Source organism: Salvelinus namaycush, chromosome 18 (assembly GCF_016432855.1).
Source record: "Salvelinus namaycush isolate Seneca chromosome 18, SaNama_1.0, whole genome shotgun sequence".
Classification (NCBI taxonomy): domain Eukaryota; kingdom Metazoa; phylum Chordata; class Actinopteri; order Salmoniformes; family Salmonidae; genus Salvelinus; species Salvelinus namaycush.
In genome coordinates, this window is record NC_052324.1 from 23695047 (window position 1) to 23715627 (window position 20581).

Here is a 20581-nt window from a genome sequence, read left to right on the forward strand (position 1 = left end):
AAAATATCTGGGAAAAAATTGTGATTACAAATAACAGAAAGCAGTCATTTTACCTGGTTTATGTTTAATAATGTGAAATTAAGAATTTTGGGCATTTATAGCCCATAAATCTAAATTGACAATAGTATTAGGCTAATACAGCAATGTCCTCAATTTGAACCAGTATACTATACTGTCTGTCCTCAATTTAGATTTCCGATTATGTGAAGAATGATCCGTTTCCTTCATTGTTTAAATCCTGTTGTCCCTCCTGACCACCCACCACCCCCTCATAATCGCCGTATAGCTTTTAGTACATGAGAAATCACCTTTTTGATACTATTCAATTCACTTGCGTCGTAGCCTGTGTTTGTGAACTCGTTTTCTGGTGTGAGCGTTCGCAGACGGAGCTAAACCACTCGTGAGGAAATTCACATCTGTCAGCGAAGCGAAACAAACCACACGGGGAAACAAGCGCGTCGTGAAAGCAACTTAAAAAATTGCTTAACATTTCAAGTGATTTGTGACGTTTTAGGGATTTTTCTCTGAAGATAACGCGGTGCTGTCCATGGAATGCATTATTGTTTTTCGCCACTTATTTTTGGAGAGGTGCGAATCACTATTTTGGGCAGGTGAAAGCTCTGACTGTGCATGGCTTTGATGAGTGGGCTTATGTTTCTCAGTACTGGCTGTCTTTTTATATAAGAAAATAGCTACTGGATCCAAGACCAGAGACATGCTAATCAAGTATGCGCTTAACTGGAGTAGCCTACACTGGCGAGGTGTCCCTTGGATCACCGCCGGGATTACGTTGTCGTAATGTTCAATACTTCGGACGTCGATCACACTTTCAATAAGAGAGAGGATGTTTCCGAAGTTATCAATGGCACTCTGGAGCTTGTCTACAACGTCACCGCTGATCCTACAGTCATGTGGAACGATACGTGCGGGGAGACACTACTTGATTTCGGCAGTGGAGAGAAGATAATTATCGGAGTGATGTTGGCTATCATCACAGCGGTCACTGTGATGGGAAACACACTGGTTGTCATAGCGGTTTGCGTGGTGAAAAAACTAAGACAACCATCAAACTATCTTCTTGTGTCTCTGGCCGTGGCAGATCTCTCCGTGGCCGTAGTTGTAATGCCATTTGTTATAGTGACCGACCTAACTGGGGGCAAGTGGCTTTTTGGGGAGGTGTTTTGCAACATCTTCATTGGTATGGATGTAATGTGCTGCACAGCCTCCATCATGACCCTATGCGTGATCAGCGTTGACAGGTGAGTTAGTTAAACTCTAACAGTGGAATACAATCTAGGGTGAGTATTGGTAAAGTGAGACACTCAAGCTTTGTAATGGATATCTTTAAATGTGTACAATAACATAACCAACAATCAATGCCTGTGTTAGTGAGGAAGTATGTCAGGATAACAAATGGGTTCAATGGGAGTGACGTCATCGTTGTGGGCGTGGCATCCAATGTAATGACACGTGTCTCTAGACTAGAGACATAATGGGTTCTGAGGTAAAATGTTATGGTTATCTAGAACTAGGAAAGGATATTCAGTGTCACATTAAAACATATTTTGTAATGGGATGTCCTTTTTACTCACAAGAATTTTGCTACACTCTAAATAACATCTGCGAACCATGTGTATGTGACCAATACGATTTCATTTCATTTAACGTAAACTCACGTAAACTCGTACATCGCCTTGGTCTGTACAATTGCCCTTATTTTAGCGCCCCAAAAACGTAATACTTCCAGATCAACTGTAATGTCAATACCATTGTAAAGCACAATTTCTCCCCTTTCCAACAGAATCAATTACATGACCTAAACACTGCCCGTTTCTGCATAATTCAAGTAGGCAATGAGCCCCGTCGGGTCTTTTTAAAAATGGCGGGAGGGGAAGCGAAACTAATGCGTGATAGTGAGAAGGAGAGATGTCTTGTTGGGAAAATTGCTTTTTTTCACTCGATCTGTCCAACTTATCACCTTATCGCCTCTAAAATGTAAATAAAACACTATAAAGAGTGTATATAATGTGTGATTACATACCTATTTGAAGGTTTGTGTCGAATTTGAATCGGGTTTTTAGGGCGGTGCTAAAGTGATCTTAGAAGTAAACAGCGGCTTTGAGAATGATGATCGCATGCAATGATGACGCAAAAAATGACTAGGTTACCCCCCTTACCCCCGTCACTGTCCATTTCTTGTTTTTAAAGGATGAGAGAAGTGCTACACCTGGTGGAGAGAGATTGTAAGACATAAATAGTTGCTTTATGCGTGCTGTACGTTACGACATGACACGATGTAATGGAGGGTCCGTTTTTTCAACTTTTCTCCAATACTATAGAGCCATTACCATGTCGATCAACGCTTGAATAGAAACCTAGTTCACACCCCCGATTTTGAAGTCAACACAGTCGCTACAGTCCCATTAGTTTTCTTTGTAGCCTCGTTTGAATGTTGCGGTTGCGCACATTTGTACGGAATGGGGTGAGTTTACGTTACTTCTCTCATCTTTTTAGAATATAGAAATTTTGGCGGTGTCGGAGTATGACAATTTAACTACTGTCAAACTGGGACACTCCTAGGCCATTTTAATGCAATAATATATTTTTGGGGATTATGAAATACATGTTTTCTTAACAGAAATCCATTTTCTAAATCAGATGAAATTTTTGATTTAATTTTCCTTGCTAGCAGAAGATAGCATAGCTGCATTTTACTTAGAAAGATATTACCTCAACAACATCAAAAATCCTAGCTAGCTATATTCATAACCATGCCGGTATATGATGACAAAAAAAACTTTTATTTTGCTGTATTTGACTCTGATGACAATAAAAGTCATTGAAATTGTTGAGGGGTGAGGTCTTTCTGGTTTCATTCTACAAAAAAAGGGGGCGGCAGGGTAGCCTAGTGGTTAGAGCGTTGGGCTAGTAACCGAAAGGTTGCAAGTTCGAATCCCTGAGCTGACAAGGTACAAATCTGTCATTCTGCCCCTGAACAAGGCAGTTAACCCACTGTTCCTAGGCCATCATTGAAAATAAGAATTTGTTCTTAACTGACTTGCCTAGTTAAATAAAGGTCAAATAATGTCCACTAGAGTATATTGTTGAGCTGATAGGCCTCGATAAAGTTTATTTTATTTATAGGCTTTACAATTACATATAGGCTACTTCATATAATTATAATCAAGTATGATGAATATAATAATATGAATAATAGCGTAATAATAATAACAATAAATTATAATTCTTAATTTTCCACAAAAATATCTAAAGAATGCGTATGAATAATTTATCATTAAAATATTGAAATCTCTAACTCATCCTTCTTTACAATAAAGAATGAAGTGTTGCCAATCAAGGTGTCCCAATTTGCCAGTATCAACAAAAAATGTGGTCTCAGGACAATATGTTTGAAAAAGAGTCATCCATCCATTTCTCTTTTTTCTTCTTTTGTATAGTCTAGTAGAGTTTTTAAGCTATTTGGAATGGTATCATGTTGGGGGTTGAGACAATGGGATGATTCTGTAAGGTGTTCCAGAAAGCACATTTTCATAAAGTGTCCCACTTTACCAATACTCACCCTATAACAAGGAAGGAAGTATCTAATGTATAGGCTATTAGGTGACATTAGTCTGGGGTTGGGCTGATTTTTATGATTAAATCGAATATCGCGATATTTGACATTGAAGATGTATCATGAAGTGTAAGACGGTATATCAATAAGACTATGTGCAAGACTATTTGAACTTTACAAATAAACTGTACAGTTTTTTTCAGTTAGACTGTATCAACATGTTAAACATTAAGTATAAATTAATAAACTAAGCCAAAATAAACATGATTATTTAATGAGAATAGCTAGGTTTCCATCCAGTTGCCAACAGATTTTCATGCCAATATTCTAAAATCTGCTAAAAACAATATGTTCATTTTCCCACCAGAGGTGTTTCCATCAAATTGGCTTGTGGATAAAATACTGTGTGTAGTGCACATAAACTTTTGGAGTTAAATTCCTATGTACCGATTTAAAAAAAAGTTAAATGGGTTTCCATAGCATTTTCAACTCTACTGATGGTTTAGAATTTTGCGCTATTTAGCAAATGTGCCTACTCTGGTCTTGGCACGTGCTCTCTAACCAACAGCTTGCAGATACAGTGCGACTAGGCTACAGTACATACATAATGAGATTATTATGGACAAATACTTGGCAGCCAAGTATCGATCATCATGTCACCAGAATAAGACCCTATTTTTATTGGAAAGTAGCATCAAGCTCATCACCATGGACTTTAACCACCCTGTGAAGTTCATCATCATTTATTAAATTTGTAGCCTAATAAACTGAAGCCTATGCTTTCCAGAGTCCTAGTGCGAGGACCTCAAAATATAATTGCGTGACTTCAAGTTTACTTTGATATGATGGTTATTATATCAATATTTGCTCATAAAAGGCTTTTCCACCGCCATTTTACTGACACAAAAGGTGCCCACCTTGTCTAGCGTATTTTGTTTTGTCGACATTTGGAACGTTTATGACAAATGTGCTTTTTTTTCGACATGTACTTTACTCTCATGAAAAGTTTGGATGGAAGCCTGGTTAGTGTGACTATAATATTGTAAATAAGCACAAAAATTGCACAGTCTGGAATGATTTAGTCATTAACAGAGCAAAACGATTATATCGGATATCGAAATATCTTGAGTAGCATATCATAGAAGAGGTCTCCCCAAATATCACATAACCCTACATTAGTCAAAACATTTATAGCGCCAAATGACACACAGTAAGCCGGATGTGAATTGGTTCGCTTGAGGTTGTCCAGCAGAAAGAACATGAGCTTGCCAACATGAGCCAACAATAACACTTCCCACTGGGCAAAAACTGGTTGAATCAACGTTGTTTCCACATCATTTCAACAACAAAAAAGCTATGTGATGTTATCTAGTCATCAAAGTATGGGAATTTTGTATTCTTTGCACCCAACTTTTAAGCTAAATCCAATGACGGTGGATTTTTTGTTGTTGTTGAATTCACATTAGTTGACAACTCAAACAAATGTAAATCAAATCTAGACGTTGAACTGACATCTGTGCCCAGTGTTTTTGTTTCATTTTTCCAGTTAGCAATAATCTAATTATTGATTCAGAGCCCCTTGTGAGTGGATCAAACAATTAAGGGTTGGTTTCTAGATTTGTTTCTTACATGCCAATGTAAAATGTGAAAGTTATGTTTAGTCACTGCAAAGAGAGTTTGACTGTGAATAACCAGCTAACAATTGTAGATAGACTGTTTTTATGTTACCAGTAATGTTCCCCTGACGTTTGAGTGTCCAGGTTTCCTAATTTAGGCAAACATTCTACGTATGTCAGCAAGAACATCATAAGAACCTATTTAGCATGTTTTGGCATTAGTGTTAGAACATTCCCTTGATGTCAAACAGAACATAGCCAGAACATGGTTACCAATGTTGGAAGATTATTATAGTAAACTGAAAATAAACTAAAAACGAATCATGAAAAAACTATAATAATTTAAGAAACCAATTAGAAAAATGTGAACCTTAGTGAAACTATTATCTTTGACTCCCAAACGAACTAAAAAACCCATAATAAATTATGTTTAGTTTTAGGTAGTTCTTTTTCAAAACTTTGGGCAAAAATTAAATGGGGTTTTCAGGCATCTGAATCCTGCAGGTACATGCTGCCAGGAGATGGCGATGTTTCAAATAGGCCTAGTTTGTGCATCACTAATCTCTGTCGACAGACTGATTGCCTCATACAATGTCCCAATGTTCCTGCATACATGTCTGTAGAAGTTCCTGCATCAGATGGGACAGAGAGGTGGTGTCGGAAATGGGACGCGTGTCACCGGTGACGTCACAGCCACATCTTCTTATTTTCCTAGTGTAAACATACCCGCCGTACACAAAATAGTAGCTAGCTAGGAAATGGAGCATGCAGAGGTTATTTTTAATGAATGCCTTTCGTAACTGTTTAGTTTGCATCATCTACCTTCACTAAAACCACTGCAAAAGTTTTGCCTGCAAACTTTGGTTTCAAATTGTGATGTCCTGGTAGAGTTCAAAGGGGTTGACACTCTAGACCCAAACTGCTACAGACCTATATCTATCATACCCTGTCTTTCTAAGGTCTTCGAAAGCCAAGTTAACAAACAGATTACTGACCATTTCGAATCCCACCGTACCTTCTCCGCTATGCAATCTGGATTCGGAGCTGGTCATGGGTGCACCTCAAAGGTCCTAAACGATATCATAACCGCCATCGATAAGAGACATTACTGTGCAGCCGTATTCATCGACCTGGCCAAGGCTTTCGACTCTGTCAATCACCACATTCTTATTGGCAGACTCGACAGCCTTGGTTTCTCAAATGATTGCCTTGCCTGGTTTACCAACTACTTCTCTGATAGAGTTCAGTGTGTAAAATCGGAGGGCCTGTTGTCTGGACCTCTGGCAGTCTCTATGGGGGTGCCACAGGGTTCAATTCTCGGGCCGACTCTCTTCTCTGTATACATCAATGATGTCGCTCTTGCAGCTGGTGATTCTCTGATCCACCTCTGCGCAGACGACATCATTCTGTATACTTCTGGCCCCTCTTTGGACACTGTTAACTAACCTCCAGACGAGCTTCAATGCCATACATCTCTCCTTCCGTGGCCTCCAACTGCTCTTAAATGCAAGTAAAACTAAATGCATGCTATTCATTCAATTACTGCCCGCACCGGCCCGCCCGTCCAGCATCACTACTCTGGACGGCTCTGACTTAGAGTAGGTGGACAACTACAAATACCTAGGTGTCTGGTTAGACTGTAAACTCTCCTTCCAGACTCACATTAAGCATCTACAATCCAAAATTAAATATAGAATTGAAGCTGGAGTCTTATATCTCCCTCACTAGCTTTACGAACCAGCTGTCAGAGCAGCTCACAGATCACTGCACCTGTACATAGCCCATCTGTAAACAGCCCATCTATCTACCTCATCCCCATACTGTATTTATTTATTTCTTGCTCCTTTGCACCCCAGTATCTCTACTTGCACATTCATCTTCTGCACATCTACCATTCCAGTGTTTATTTGCTATATTGTAATTACTTCGCCACCATGGCCTATTTATTGCCTTAACTCCCTTATCTTACCCCTTTTTTCTTCTGTATTATTGACTGTTTTGTTTATTCCATGTGTAACTCTGTGTTGTTGTATGTGTCGAATTGCTATGCTTTATCTTGGCCAGGTCGCAGTTGCAAATGAGAACGTGTTCTCAACTAGCCTACCTGGTTAAATGAAGGTGAAATAAATAAAGGATTGTCTGTCTGAAGCGGACCCTCCCCGGAATTTTTTCCCCCTTTCGAAATGTCCAAGAGAATCCGACATCCTCCCCAGACCTAGTGCTGCTGTTGCCTAGGTTTGAGATTTATGGGACTAGTGCATCACTATCATTAACTAACAAATGTGCTATGACTTCATTTGTTGTTTTTTCCTCTCTGTTTCTGTCAGATAAAGGTAAAAGTACTTGATTCTTACATGTATTACTAAAGTTGAAAAAGCATTTAATTAATTTAAACATGGAGAAAGAGTTAACTTCCATCATATTTCTTGCACCAGTCTAGGTACTAATCCTTTTAAATCCAAGTCACATTGAGATTGACTTTATAATTTAAAGCAAGTGTCCTTAATCAAAACAATAACAAAGCGAACACTCAGTCTCTGTTTTGGTAAAAAGCTGAGGGATGCATGGGCCTGGAGAAATGTAACCACTGTCAAATTCATAGACAGAGCTACAGTGGGGAGAACAAGTATTTGAAACACTGCCGATTTTGCAGGTTTTCCTACTTACAAAGCATGTAGAGGTCTGTCATTTGTATCATAGGTACACTTCAACTGTGAGAGACGGAATCTAAAACAAAAATCCAGAAAATCACATTGTATGATTTTTAAGTAATTCATTTGCATTTTATTGCATGACATAAGTATTTGATACATCAGAAAAGCAGAACTTAATATTTGGTACAGAAACCTTTGTTTGCAATTACAGAGATCATACGTTTACTGTAGTTCTTGACCAGGTTTGCACACACTGCAGCAGGGATTTTGGCCCACTCCTCCATACAGACCTTCTCCAGATCTTTCAGGTTTCGGGGCTGTCGCTGGGCAATACGGACTTTCAGCTCCCTCCAAAGATTTTCTATTGGGTTCAGGTCTGGAGACTGGCTAGGCCACTCCAGGACTTTGAGATGCTTCTTACGGAGCCACTCCTTAGTTGCCCTGGCTGTGTGTTTCGAGTCGTTGTCATGCTGGAAGACCCAGCCACGACCCATCTTCAATGCTCTTACTGAGGGAAGGAGGTTGTTGGCCAAGATCTCGCGATACATGGCCCCATCCATCCTCCCCTCAATACGGTGCAGTCGACCTGTCCCCTTTGCAGAAAAGCATCCCCAAAGAATGATGTTTCCACCTCCATGCTTCACGGTTGGGATGGTGTTCTTGGGGTTGTACTCATCCTTCTTCTTCCTCCAAACACGGCGAGTGGAGTTTAGACCAAAAAGCTCTATTTTTGTCTCATCAGACCACATGACCTTCTCCCATTCCTCCTCTGGATCATCCAGATGGTCATTGGCAAACTTCAGACAGGCCTGGACATGCGCTGGCTTGAGCAGGGGGACCTTGCGTGCGCTGCAGGATTTTAATCCATGATGGCGTAGTGTGTTACTAATGGTTTTCTTTGAGACTGTGGTCCCAGCTCTCTTCAGGTCATTGACCAGGTCCTGCCGTGTAGTTCTGGGCTGATCCCTCACCTTCCTCATGATCATTGATGCCCCACGAGGTGAGATCTTGCATGGAGACCCAGACCGAGGGTGATTGACCGTCATCTTGAACTTCTTCCATTTTCTAATAATTGCGCCAACAGTTGTTGCCTTCTCACCAAGCTGCTTGCCTATTGTCCTGTAGCCCATTCCAGCCTTGTGCAGGTCTACAATTTTATCCCTGATGTCCTTACACCGCTCTCTGGTCTTGGCCATTGTGGAGAGGTTGGAGTCTGTTTGATTGAGTGTGTGGACAGGTGTCTTTTATACAGGTAACGAGTTCAAACAGGTGCAGTTAATACAGGTAATGAGTGGAGAACAGGAGGGCTTCTTAAAGAAAAACTAACAGGTCTGTGAGAGCCGGAATTCTTACTGGTTGGTAGGTGATCAAATACTTATGTCATGCAATAAAATGCAAATTAATTACTTAAAAATCATACAATGTGATTTTCTGGATTTTTGTTTTAGATTCCGTCTCTCACAGTTGAAATGTACCTATGATACAAATTACAGACCTCTACATGCCTTGTAAGTAGGAAAACCTGCAAAATCGGCAGTGTATCGAAAGGGCTGACCAGGCATCCATGATATCAAAAGTATAATTTTAACCATGTTTTGAGGCTATAGTGTGTGTTTATATTACATTGTTTACATTACATTGTTTAGAAACATAGAAACAAGCTTATATTATTTGAAGTTCTGATGTTGAACACATTTTTATTGAACCTTTATTTAACTAGGCAAGTCAGTTAAGAATAAATTCTTATTTACAATGATGGCCTACACCAGGTAAACCCGGACGACGCTGAGCCAATTGTGCGCCGCCCTATGGGACTCCCAATCACGGCCGGTTGTGATACAGCCTGGATTTGAACCAGGGTGTCTGTAGTGACGCCTGAAGCACTGAGATGCAGTGCCTAACATGCTGACCAGACCGGACACGTCGCGTGCGCGAGCGTCGCAAAATAAATTTAGAAATACATGTTATTCAATTATTGCACCCACACTGCTGACGCGCGCCAACGAGCATCTGCGACGCCAAGGGCTAAAATAGAAGTCGTTCCTATTTCTGACGCAGATCGCGCTGACAGTCATCTTCTCATTGGTTTATAGAAGCAGGTACCCACGTGCCATCTCCTCATTGGTTATACCCACGTGGGTGATTGAAAGACGAATTTTGTTGCCGGTTGTCGTTGTAATACAATGATAGTTTAGTTGCGATCACCATATAAGTTCAACGATGAAAAAGCCTGGAAGGAGGAGAGATGACTAGAAACGATTCGGATGACCGTTTTATGTGTGGATTAATTGTCGGAGTAGAGGACCTTGTGCATTTCAGGTAAAATAACAACTCAATGTTTATATCCCAGGACAAATTAGCTAGCAACAGCAAGATATCTAAATAGGACAAATTAGCTAGCAAGTGCAAGCTAACTAGCTAAATTGCCATACATGTTTAATGCTTTTCGACCTGTCCCCAAATGAATGTCATTGGTTCAGAGTTTGTTTTGATATTTTAACCTGCGTGTCGTAATCGCGTTTGGTGTGGGGGGACAAAATAAATGTATGCACGATAGCGCACGATGGCGCACGCGCGCAGCCGTTTTGGTTTCCGTGTTAGACCGTTGCGCCACTCAGGAGCCCAAGTAAGCTCATGAAGCATTTATAAGTTGTGTTTTTCAAGAATAAATCCAGTATATATCCCTCAAACTTAACTCTGGACCTCGAATCCAGTTCCACTGCACTCTTCCATTGTTCCCCTCTAATCAGGGACTGATTTAGACCTGGGTGCAATTAATTATCAGGTAGAACCGAAAACCAGCAGGCTCCGGACCTGTTAGGACAAAAGTATTAATATAATTGATTTTTAAGTCCAAAAATGGATGTAGCAACTAAGGATTCTAGCTTTAAAGGCCCAATGCAGATGTTTTTATCAATATCAAATAATTTCTGCATAGTAATTAAGTACCGTACTGTAAATAAGAATTTGTTCTAAACTGACTTGCCTGCTGATAAAGGTTAAATAAATCAAATGAAAAACAGATTTCCATTCAAATGGGCAAAAATAGCTTTTTAGCCCCCCAAAAATTCACAGGCAAGAATTTTTCTAGGACTGTCTTGGTCTTAGTGAGGAGGGGGAAACTGAAAACTAGCTGTTATTGGCAGAGAGGTTTGGAACTCTCTTTTTTTTATTGGTCTATTGACCAATTTGCCACATGGTGATGTCACCATGGACAGCCGAAACTCCCGCCCATGCAAACCTGCTGATTAGAAGGTCCTGTGTATGTTGTATTCTTAGCCAGCAACTATCAGGAAATAACACTGATCACATTTTTCAAACTTTTACAGTGTTAGTTTCATCAGCTGTTCTACAATATGATACAAAACACATAAAAAAACAGAATTTTGACAGCACTGGGCTTTTAAACCTAACCTATGACCTGACCCATCAATTTATGTATTACTGCCCAACAGTGGCAAGAAGTGACATCCCCAGAAACACAACTATAGGCCTACAACATATCTCCTAGCCTCCAACACAGTCTATTTGGCCGCGCCAACATTCTTCTCATCTTTGTCCACTAAAACTTGTCCCCGAGGACCTTTTGTAGGCCTCTTTTCACTATACTATTTCTCCTCTAACTTTAATTTTACTTAAATTAAAAAGGCTTACATGTTGCCAATCAACAGTAGCCTAGGCCAAGTCTCCTTTCACTCGCTCTGTCTCTCTCCTCAGCAGCAGGCACACTTGACGTGAGCAGCCAGAACCAGTTTCAGCTGTACCTTTTATTGTGCTGCAATTGGCTAACACAGATAACAAGCTCCCGCTTGAGTCCCGGGTTGGATCTCGGAATTTCGGGTCTGTTCGACCCGTGAAGACCTCTAGCCCTACCTCCAACGCATAGGCTGATTTCTGTCCCTAACACTAAAACTGAAACTAAATAATATAAAAATGAAATTGACAAAAACATTTCTAACTAAATTTGAATAAAACGAGTAAATCAAGTCTGAAATCTAACTGAAACTAAACTGAATTTCAAATGAGAATCGAAAAAAAACTAATATTAAAACACAAAACTATAATAATCTTGGAATGTTGTAAGAACGTTCATGTGTCCAGTTTTCTGAGGGTTAGGAGAATATTCCATCAACATCACACCAAACATACACAGAACATGGTTGCCATGTTCTCAGACTATAAGATATTAATGTTATAGACATGTTTCATTGTAATGTTGTAAGAACATTTCTCTGTCCAAGGATGTTTAATACATAGGACATTCTGCAATGGTCTCCGAAGATTTTTTTATGTTTCGGGGACGTCCCTAAAGACGTTTTTAGGACGTCACCGTCCCAGAGAAACTTTCATTACACATCATCCCTTGATACTACTGCTGAGTTCATCGAGGCACTGATTGGTGAATCACTGATCCATGTTGAAAGCTCTTTGTCTGTTGGAAAGGTTTGGGACACCCACACACAGTGTTTTCAAATAATAATCAATGATGAGAGAATAGTGAGATTAGCTGGCGTAGCAGGAAGATCGGAATGCCATAAACCAGGTTTAATAATAATTCCTGTATAAATTAACAATGTAACCATGTATGTCTGTCACCACTATTTTATGCAAGTAAAGTCGTACCCGTATGAAGAAATAAAATCACGACAGCTGTGATGGAAACAGGAAGTATGGGTGTCCCTGATCTTGCCAACAGACACATAATGAATGGATTAGCTATGAATGGATCAGCTGCCATTCTGTATAGAAAGAAACAGCTAAATTGATATTTTCAATGTCTTTGTTCAGCCACGACTCAGAGAAACAGAATATTACTGTTCTTCAGATCACATTGATAGGATAGTCTCAAAGTGAGCTTGTCCAGTTTATTCTCCAGTGAATGGACGTTCACCAACAGAACAGGGGTTCAAGGTGGTTCATCCACTCACCGAGGTTGTCTTGTCAGATATCCTGCATGCTGTTCTCTGTAATGCCCCCTCTTCCTTCTTAGAGTGTTGGGGATTTCGGCCTTCTCCGGGATGAGTAGTATGTCATTCATCTCCGACTCATTGATCTAGAAATGCTCATCCAAATCGAGGTTAGTGGCCACTGTTCTGATGTCCAGACGCTCTTTTCGGTCATAGGAAATGATGGCATAAACATGTAAACATTTTTTTTTTGTCTGTGCAAAAACAACACACAAAATTGCACAATTGGTCATGATCCCGTAAAACGGCTGATATTCCATTAAGGCCATTTCATATCATTTTTTGGGACCATCAGGCAACGTCCTAAATATGCGTGTCCCCGGATCAAGCTGAGAACTAGACAAAAACCTCCAGGAGACCATGATAGAACATTCTGTTTTAAACGTCATTGGACACAGGAATGTTCTTGCAACATACCCATGAAACTTGTCTAGAACATTAACATCTTATATTCTGAGAACATGGCAACCATGTTCTGTGTATGTTTGGCGTGACGTTGATGGACTATTCATCTAACCCTCAAACTGGACACATGAATGTTCTTGCAACATTCCCATGAAATGTGTCTAACATTAATATTGAAAATTCTGAGAACATGGTAACCACGTTCTGGGTAAGTCTTTTTGACATTAAGGGAATGATATCTTGGAAACAGTCATTGCACATCACTGGAACAGTCATATGAAAACATTAGGTGACCTAATGAGACTCTTAAACTCTTAAGGGAATGTTCTCTGAAGTTGTGGGAATGTTTGTTGTTAGCTGGGTATGAATGCATAAATTATTATGATTCTGCAAGTCGCGCAAATGACACGTTTACACGCCAGTGGTTTCTGGAAAAACAAGCATTTCAGATGTTGGGTTCCTGTGGGAATTTTTTTATTTAACCTTTATTTTGACAGGGAGTCATGCTGAGACCAAGGTCTCTTTTACAGATCAGCCCCTTTCACACATCAATACACATCACTATACACTATAAACATCAATATACTCATCAAGGTTCACATCAATACACAAAAAGCAAAACATACTCAAAGAAAACCAACACATTCTTCAGTAAAAATCTGCCTTGTGAATTGCCCTAGAGGCACCAATTCATCCAATTTTAGAGAGCCTTGGAGATTATTCCACAAGTAGGGGGGCGGGGGTACGAACTGTTCTCATACGTCTGTCTATAAGTGAAGAATGAAGTAAGGTACGGCAGAAGTTTATGCAGGCGGGCTTTCTTAACAAAAAGAATGCAATACATCGATCTACAATACTTCAGAGGGCCAGCTTACTTTCTGATACAAAACGCAGTGATGTGTACAGAACCACCTAGCGTAGTGTGCTATGATAAACTGTCCAGTGGCTTCAATACAGTGGCAGCTGCATTCATATAGACAATATCACCATAGTCTATAACCTGTACGAATGTCGACTGAATTATTTTGTTTTTTGCTATTTAATGAAAGGCATGAACTATTCCTATAATTAAAGCCATTTTAATTATTATTCTCTTTGTAAAAGATAGCTTTTCGTCAATCCAGATGCCCAGATATTTATAAGCATGGACACGATCAATGAGGGCACCATCCAATGTACTTATGCATTAATCATCATTTATGTGATTTGGAGAATAACATATACAGTACTTAGGGTTGCAAAATTCCAGGAATGTTCAATAAATTCCCGGGTTTTCCAGAAATCCATGTCGAAGGGTTCCCGATTTCCTGCTTATTCTCTCCTGATTCCGATAATCCTTCAACTGGGAATTTGGGAAAACCAGGGAATATATTAAAAGTTACTGGTCCATACCAATTGCAGACAATATTCTTTACCAATAAAGAGTGGTCAACAGTATTGAAAGCCTTTGATAAGTCAACAAAGAGTGATTGATAAGCCTTTGATAAGTCAACGCACAGTGCTTCCTCCTATCCATACCATTTACCACATCATTTAACACCAAGGTTGCAGCAGAGATGGTGCTATGACCAGGCTTGAAACTAGACTGGTGAACGCTTAGAATACATCTCGTATACAAGAAGTATCTAAGCTGACAGTTGATTAATGACTCTAAAAATGTTGCTAGGCAAGACAATTTTGAGAAGGCACATTTTTGGGGGGTTGGAGTGGTCACTACCTTTGTGGAGAGAGAGTACATGGGCCGCCTTCCAATCCCTGGGGATAGCACCTGAGATAATCATAAGATTAAAAACATTTGTCAATGTCTCCGGAATCAGGGGAGCAGAAAGCTGCAGCAAGAAAAGGATGTACTTCCGTCCTGTCAAGTGATCTTCCCATTAGAAAATAAATGAGCAGACAAAACATTTTATTTATTAATATTTTTTATTAATGTAGTCATTTTATTTGGTTATCCATTCACACCAGAACATGGATACAAGCATGCATAATTACGCATGTTGGTCAATGCATTGTGTATTCTATGGATTATGTACAGTGTTTGTGTTAATTGTCCACATAAGCTACAATGCCTTCAGAAAGTATTCACACCCCTCGACTTTTTCCACATTTTGTTGTGTTACATCTTGAATTTAAAATTGATTATATAGAGATTTTTTTTGTCGCTGGCCTACACACAATACCCCATATTGTCAAAGTGGAATGATGTTTTTAGAAATTGTACAAATACATTAAAAAGTAATGGGACTCCCAATCACGGCCAGTTGTGATACAGCCTGGAATCAAACCAGGGTCTGTAGTGACGCGCCTCTAGCACTGAGATGCAGTGCCTTAGACCGCTGTGCCACTCAGGAGCCCTATTGCATGGACTCTGTGTGCAAAAATGGTGTTTAATATTATTTTGGAATGACTACGCCATTCAAATACAATTCTGTAAGGTACCTCAAGTCGAGCAGTGAGAAAACGGAGGATGGATCAACGACATTGTAGTTACTGAACAATATTAATCTAATTGACAGAGGGAAAAGAAGGAAGCCTGTACAGAAGATTCCATACATCATTTATTTATTTACCTTTAATTCATCATGCAACGAGGCACTAGGCACTAAAGTAATACTGCAAAAAATGTGGCAAAGCGATTTACTTTTTGTAATGAATATTATGTTACGTTATGTTATGTTTGGGGCAAATGCAATACAAGACACTACTGAGTACCACTCTCCATATTTTCAAGCATAGTGGTGGCTGCATCATGTTATGGGTATGCTTGTAATCGTTAAAGACTGGGACTTTTTTCAGGATAAAAAAGAAACGGAATGGAGCTAAGCACAGGCAAAATCCTAGAGGAAAACGTGGTGCAGTCTGCTTCCTAACAGACACTGGGAGATGGAGTTGTTTACCCAGAAGACCGTGAATGTTCCCATGTGGCCAAGTTACAGTTTTGACTTAAATCAGCTTGTAAATCTACGGCAAGGCTTGAAAATGGTTGTCGAGCAATGATCAACAACCAATTTGACAGAGCTTGAAGAATTTTCAAAAGAATAATGGCTAAATATTGTACAATCCAGGTGTGCAAAGCTCTTAGAGACTTACCCAGAAAGATTGACAGCTGTAATCGCTGTCAAAGGTGATTTTTAACATGTATTGACTTGGGGTTGAATGTTATCAAGATACTGTGCCAGTCAAAAGTTTGGACACACCTACTCATTCAGGGGTTTTTCTTTATTTTTACTATTTTCTACATTGTAGAATAATAGTTAACACAAAACTATAAAATAACACATAGAATCATGTAGTTACCAAAAAGTGTTAAACAAATATTTGAGATTCTTCAAAGTAGCAACCCTTTGCCTTGATGGCATCTTTGCACATTCTTGGCAATATCTCAACCAGCTTCACCTGGAATACTTTTCCAACAGTCTTGAAGGAGTTCCCACATATGCTGAGCACTTTTTGACTGCTTTTCCTTCAATCTGCGGTCAAACTCATCCCAAACCATCTCAATTGGGTTGAGGTCGGGTGACTATGGAGGCCAGGTCATCTGATGCAGCATTCCATCACTCTCCTTCTTGGTCAGATATCCCTTACACAGTCTGGAGGTGTGTTGGGTCATGGTCCTGTTGAAAAACAAATGATAGTCCCACTAAGCGCAAACCAGATGGGATGGCGTATCGCTGCAGAATTCTGTGGTAGCCATGCTGGTTAAGTGAGTCTTGAATTCTAAATAAATCACTGACAGTGTCACCAGCAAAGCACCCCTACACCATCACACCTCCTCCTCCATGCTTCACGGTGGGAACCACACATGCAGAGATCATCCGTTCACCTAATCTGTGTCTCACAAAGACACAAGAATCTAAAATTTGGACTCATCAGACCAAAGGAGAGATTTCCACCGGTCTAATGTCCATTGCTCGTGTTTTTTGGCCCAAGTAAGTCTCTTCTTCTTATTGGTGTCCTTTTTAGAAGTGGTTTCTTTGCAGCAATTCGACCATGGTCGGATTCACACAGTCTCCTCTGAACAGTTGATGTTGATGTATTCTGTTACTTGAACTTTGAAAATTTATTTGGTCTGCAATTTCTGAGGCTGGTAACTCTAATGAACTTATCCCCTGCAGCAGAGGTAACTCTGGGTCTACCATTCCTGTGGTGATCCTCATGAGAGCCAGTTTCATCATAACGCTTAATGTTTTTTGTGACTGCACTTGAAGAAACTTTCAAAGGTCTTGAAAATTGGTCTTTTACCAAATAGGGATATCTTCTGTATACCCCCCCACCTTGAGACAACACAGCTGATTGGCTCAAATGCATTAAGAAGGAAAGAAATTCCACAAATTAGCTTTTTAAGAAGGTACAACTGTTAATTGAAATGCATTCCAGGTGACTACCTCGTGAAGCTGGTTGAGAGAATGCCAAGAGTGTGCAAAGCTGTCATCAAGGCAAAGGGTGGCTATTTGAAGAATCTCAAATATGAGAAAAAAGAAGAAACCTGCACACTGCTCTTTAATAAGCTTTACGTATCGGCCTCACGGCCTTCGTCAAAGTTTTTGTGAGTTTAAATTGGCACCCTTATGTAGACAGCCCCACTCACATTAGTTCCACGCATCGAATGGGATTGGAGTTGAGGGACAACAAATAAGTGCAACTAAATATAACTGTGCATTTCATAAATATTAGAATAAAGTGTACATAAAACGTATTAAACACCTCTGTAAAACTACGATGAGGACATCGACCTACCAAGCAAGTTTTCATATATCATTGGATACAGGGCAAGAAAAACGTCAGAGTAATCTGAAATGGGGGCATAATTCATATTCACATTTACAAAACATTTTTTATTTATTTATTTTCACCTTTATTTAACCAGGTAGGCCAGTTGAGAACAAGTTCTCATTTACAACTGCGACCTGGCCAAGATAAGCAAAGCAGTGAGACACAAACAACAACAGAGTTACACAAGGAATAAACAAACGTATAGTCAATAACACAATAGAAAAAGTCTATATACAGTGTGTGCAAATGGCGTGAGGAGATAAGGCAATAAGTAGGCCATAGTAGCGAAGTAATTACAATTTAGCAAATTAGCACTGGAGTGATAGATGTGCAGATGATGATGTGCAAGTAGAAATACTGGTGTGCAAAAAAGTAAATAAAAACAAATATGGAGATGAGGTAGGTAGATAGGATGGGCTATTTACAGATGGGCCGTGTACAGCTGCAGCGATCGGTAAGCTGCTCAGATAGCTGATGCTTAAAGTTAGTGAGGGAGATATGAGTCTCCAGCTTCAGTGATTTTTTGCAATTTGTTCCAGTCATTGGCAGCAGAGAACTGGAAGGAGAGGTGGCCAAAGGAGGTATTGGCTTTGGGGATGACCAGTGAGATATACCTGCTGGAGCGCATGCTACGGGTGGGTGTTATCGTGACCAGTGAGCTGAGATAAGGCGGAGCTTTACCTAGCAAAGACTAATAGATGACCTGGAGCCAGTGGGTCTGGCGACGAATATGTAGCGAGGACCAGCCGACGAGAGCATACAGGTCGCAGTGGTGGGTAGTATATGGGGCTTTGGTGACAAAACGGATGGCACTGTGATAGACTGCATCTAGTTTGCTGAGTAGAGTGTTGGAGGCTATTTTGTAAATGACATCGCCGAAGTCGAGGATCGGTAGGATAGTCAGTTTTACGAGGGTATGTTTGGCAGTGTGAGTGAAGGAGGCTTTGTTGCGAAATAGGAAGCTGATTCTAGATTTAATTTTGTATTGGAGATGTTTAATATGAGTCTGGAAGGAGAGTTTAGTCTAGCCAGAAACTTAGGTATTTGTAGTTGTCCACATATTCTAAGTCAGAACCGTCCAGAGTAGTGATGGTGGGCGGGTGCGGACAGCGTTCGGTTGAAAAGCATGCATATAGTTTTACTGGTGTTTAAGTACAGTTGGTGGCCACAGAAGGACTGTTGTATGGAATTGAAGCTCGTTTAGAGGTTTGTTAACACGGTGTCCAAAGAAGGGCCAGATGTATACAGAATGGTGTCGTCTGCGTGGAGGTGGATCAGGGAATCACCCGTAGCAAAAGCGACATCGTTGATATATACAGAGAAAATAGTCGGCCTGAGAATTGAACCCTGTGGTACCCCCATAGAGACTAACAGAGGTCCGGACAACAGGCCCTCCGTTTTGACACACTGAACTCTGTCGGAGAAGTAGTTGGTGAACCAGGCGAGGCAGTCATTTGAGAAACCAAGGCTGGTGAGTCTGCCGATAAGATTACGATGATTGACAGTCGAAAGCCTTGACCAGGTCGATGAAGACGGCTGCACAGTGCTGTCTTTTACAGACTAGTAATAGGGGTTGTAACAATGGTGGTGGATAATTTTTGAAAGAGAGAGTCCAGATTGTCTAGCCCAGATGATTTGTACGGGTCCAGGTTTTGCAGCTCTTTCAGAACATCCGCTATCTGGATTTGGGTGAAGGAGAAGCTGGGGAGGTATGGGCAAGTAGCTGCGGGGGGTGCAGAGCTGTTGGCCGGGGTAGGGGTAGCCAGGAGGAAAGCATGGCCAGCCGTAGAGAAATGCTTATTTAAATTCTCGATTATTGTGGATTTATCGGTGGTGACAGTGTTTCCTAGCGTCAGTGCAGTGGGCAGCTGGAGGAGGTGCTCTTATTCTCGATGGACTTTAGTGTCCCAAAACCTTTTGGAGTTAGAGCTACAGGATGCAAATTTCTGTTTGAAAAGCTAGCCTTTGCTTTCCTAACTGACTACATGTGTTGGTTCCTGACTTTCCTGAGTAGTTGCATATCGCGGGGACTATTCAATGCTAGTGCAGTCTGCCACAGGATGTTTTTGTGCTGGTCGAGGGCAATCAGGTCTGGAGTGAATCAAGGGCTATATCTGTTCTTAGTTTTTCATTTTTTGAAAGAGGCATGCTCATTTAAGATGGTGAGTAAAGACCTTTTAAAGAACGACCAGGTATCCTCTACTGACGGGATGAGGTCAATATCTTTCCAGGATACCCGGGCCAGGTCGATTTAGAAAAGCCTGGTCGCGGAAGTGTTTTAGGGAGCGTTTGACAGTGATGAGGGCTGGTCGTTTGACCGCAGACCCATAGCGGATGCAGGTAATGAGACAGTGATCGCTGAGATGCTGATTGAAAACAGCAAAGGTGTATTTGGAGGGCAAGTTGGTCAGGATAATGTCTGAGGATGCCCATGTATACGGATTTTGGGTTGTACCTGGTGGGTTCCTTAATAATTTGTGTGAGATTGAGGGCATCTGGCTTAGATTGTAGGACTGCCGGGGTGTTAAGCATATCCCAGTTTAGGTCACCTAACAGAACGAACTCTGAAGATAGATGGGGGGCAATCAATTC

At 40.5% G+C, this 20581-nt stretch overlaps 1 protein-coding gene across 1 annotated transcript in view; it reads left to right on the top strand.

The window, feature by feature from the left end:
• Nucleotides 1-798: 798 nt before the first annotated feature.
• Nucleotides 799-20581, top strand: part of LOC120062883 (5-hydroxytryptamine receptor 7-like) — an 81508-nt gene continuing 61725 nt past the window's right edge. Inside the window, exon 1 of the mRNA XM_039012951.1 lies at nt 799-1259. Coding sequence (XP_038868879.1) covers nt 799-1259 — 461 coding nt within the window. The remainder of the gene's footprint in view (nt 1260-20581) is intronic.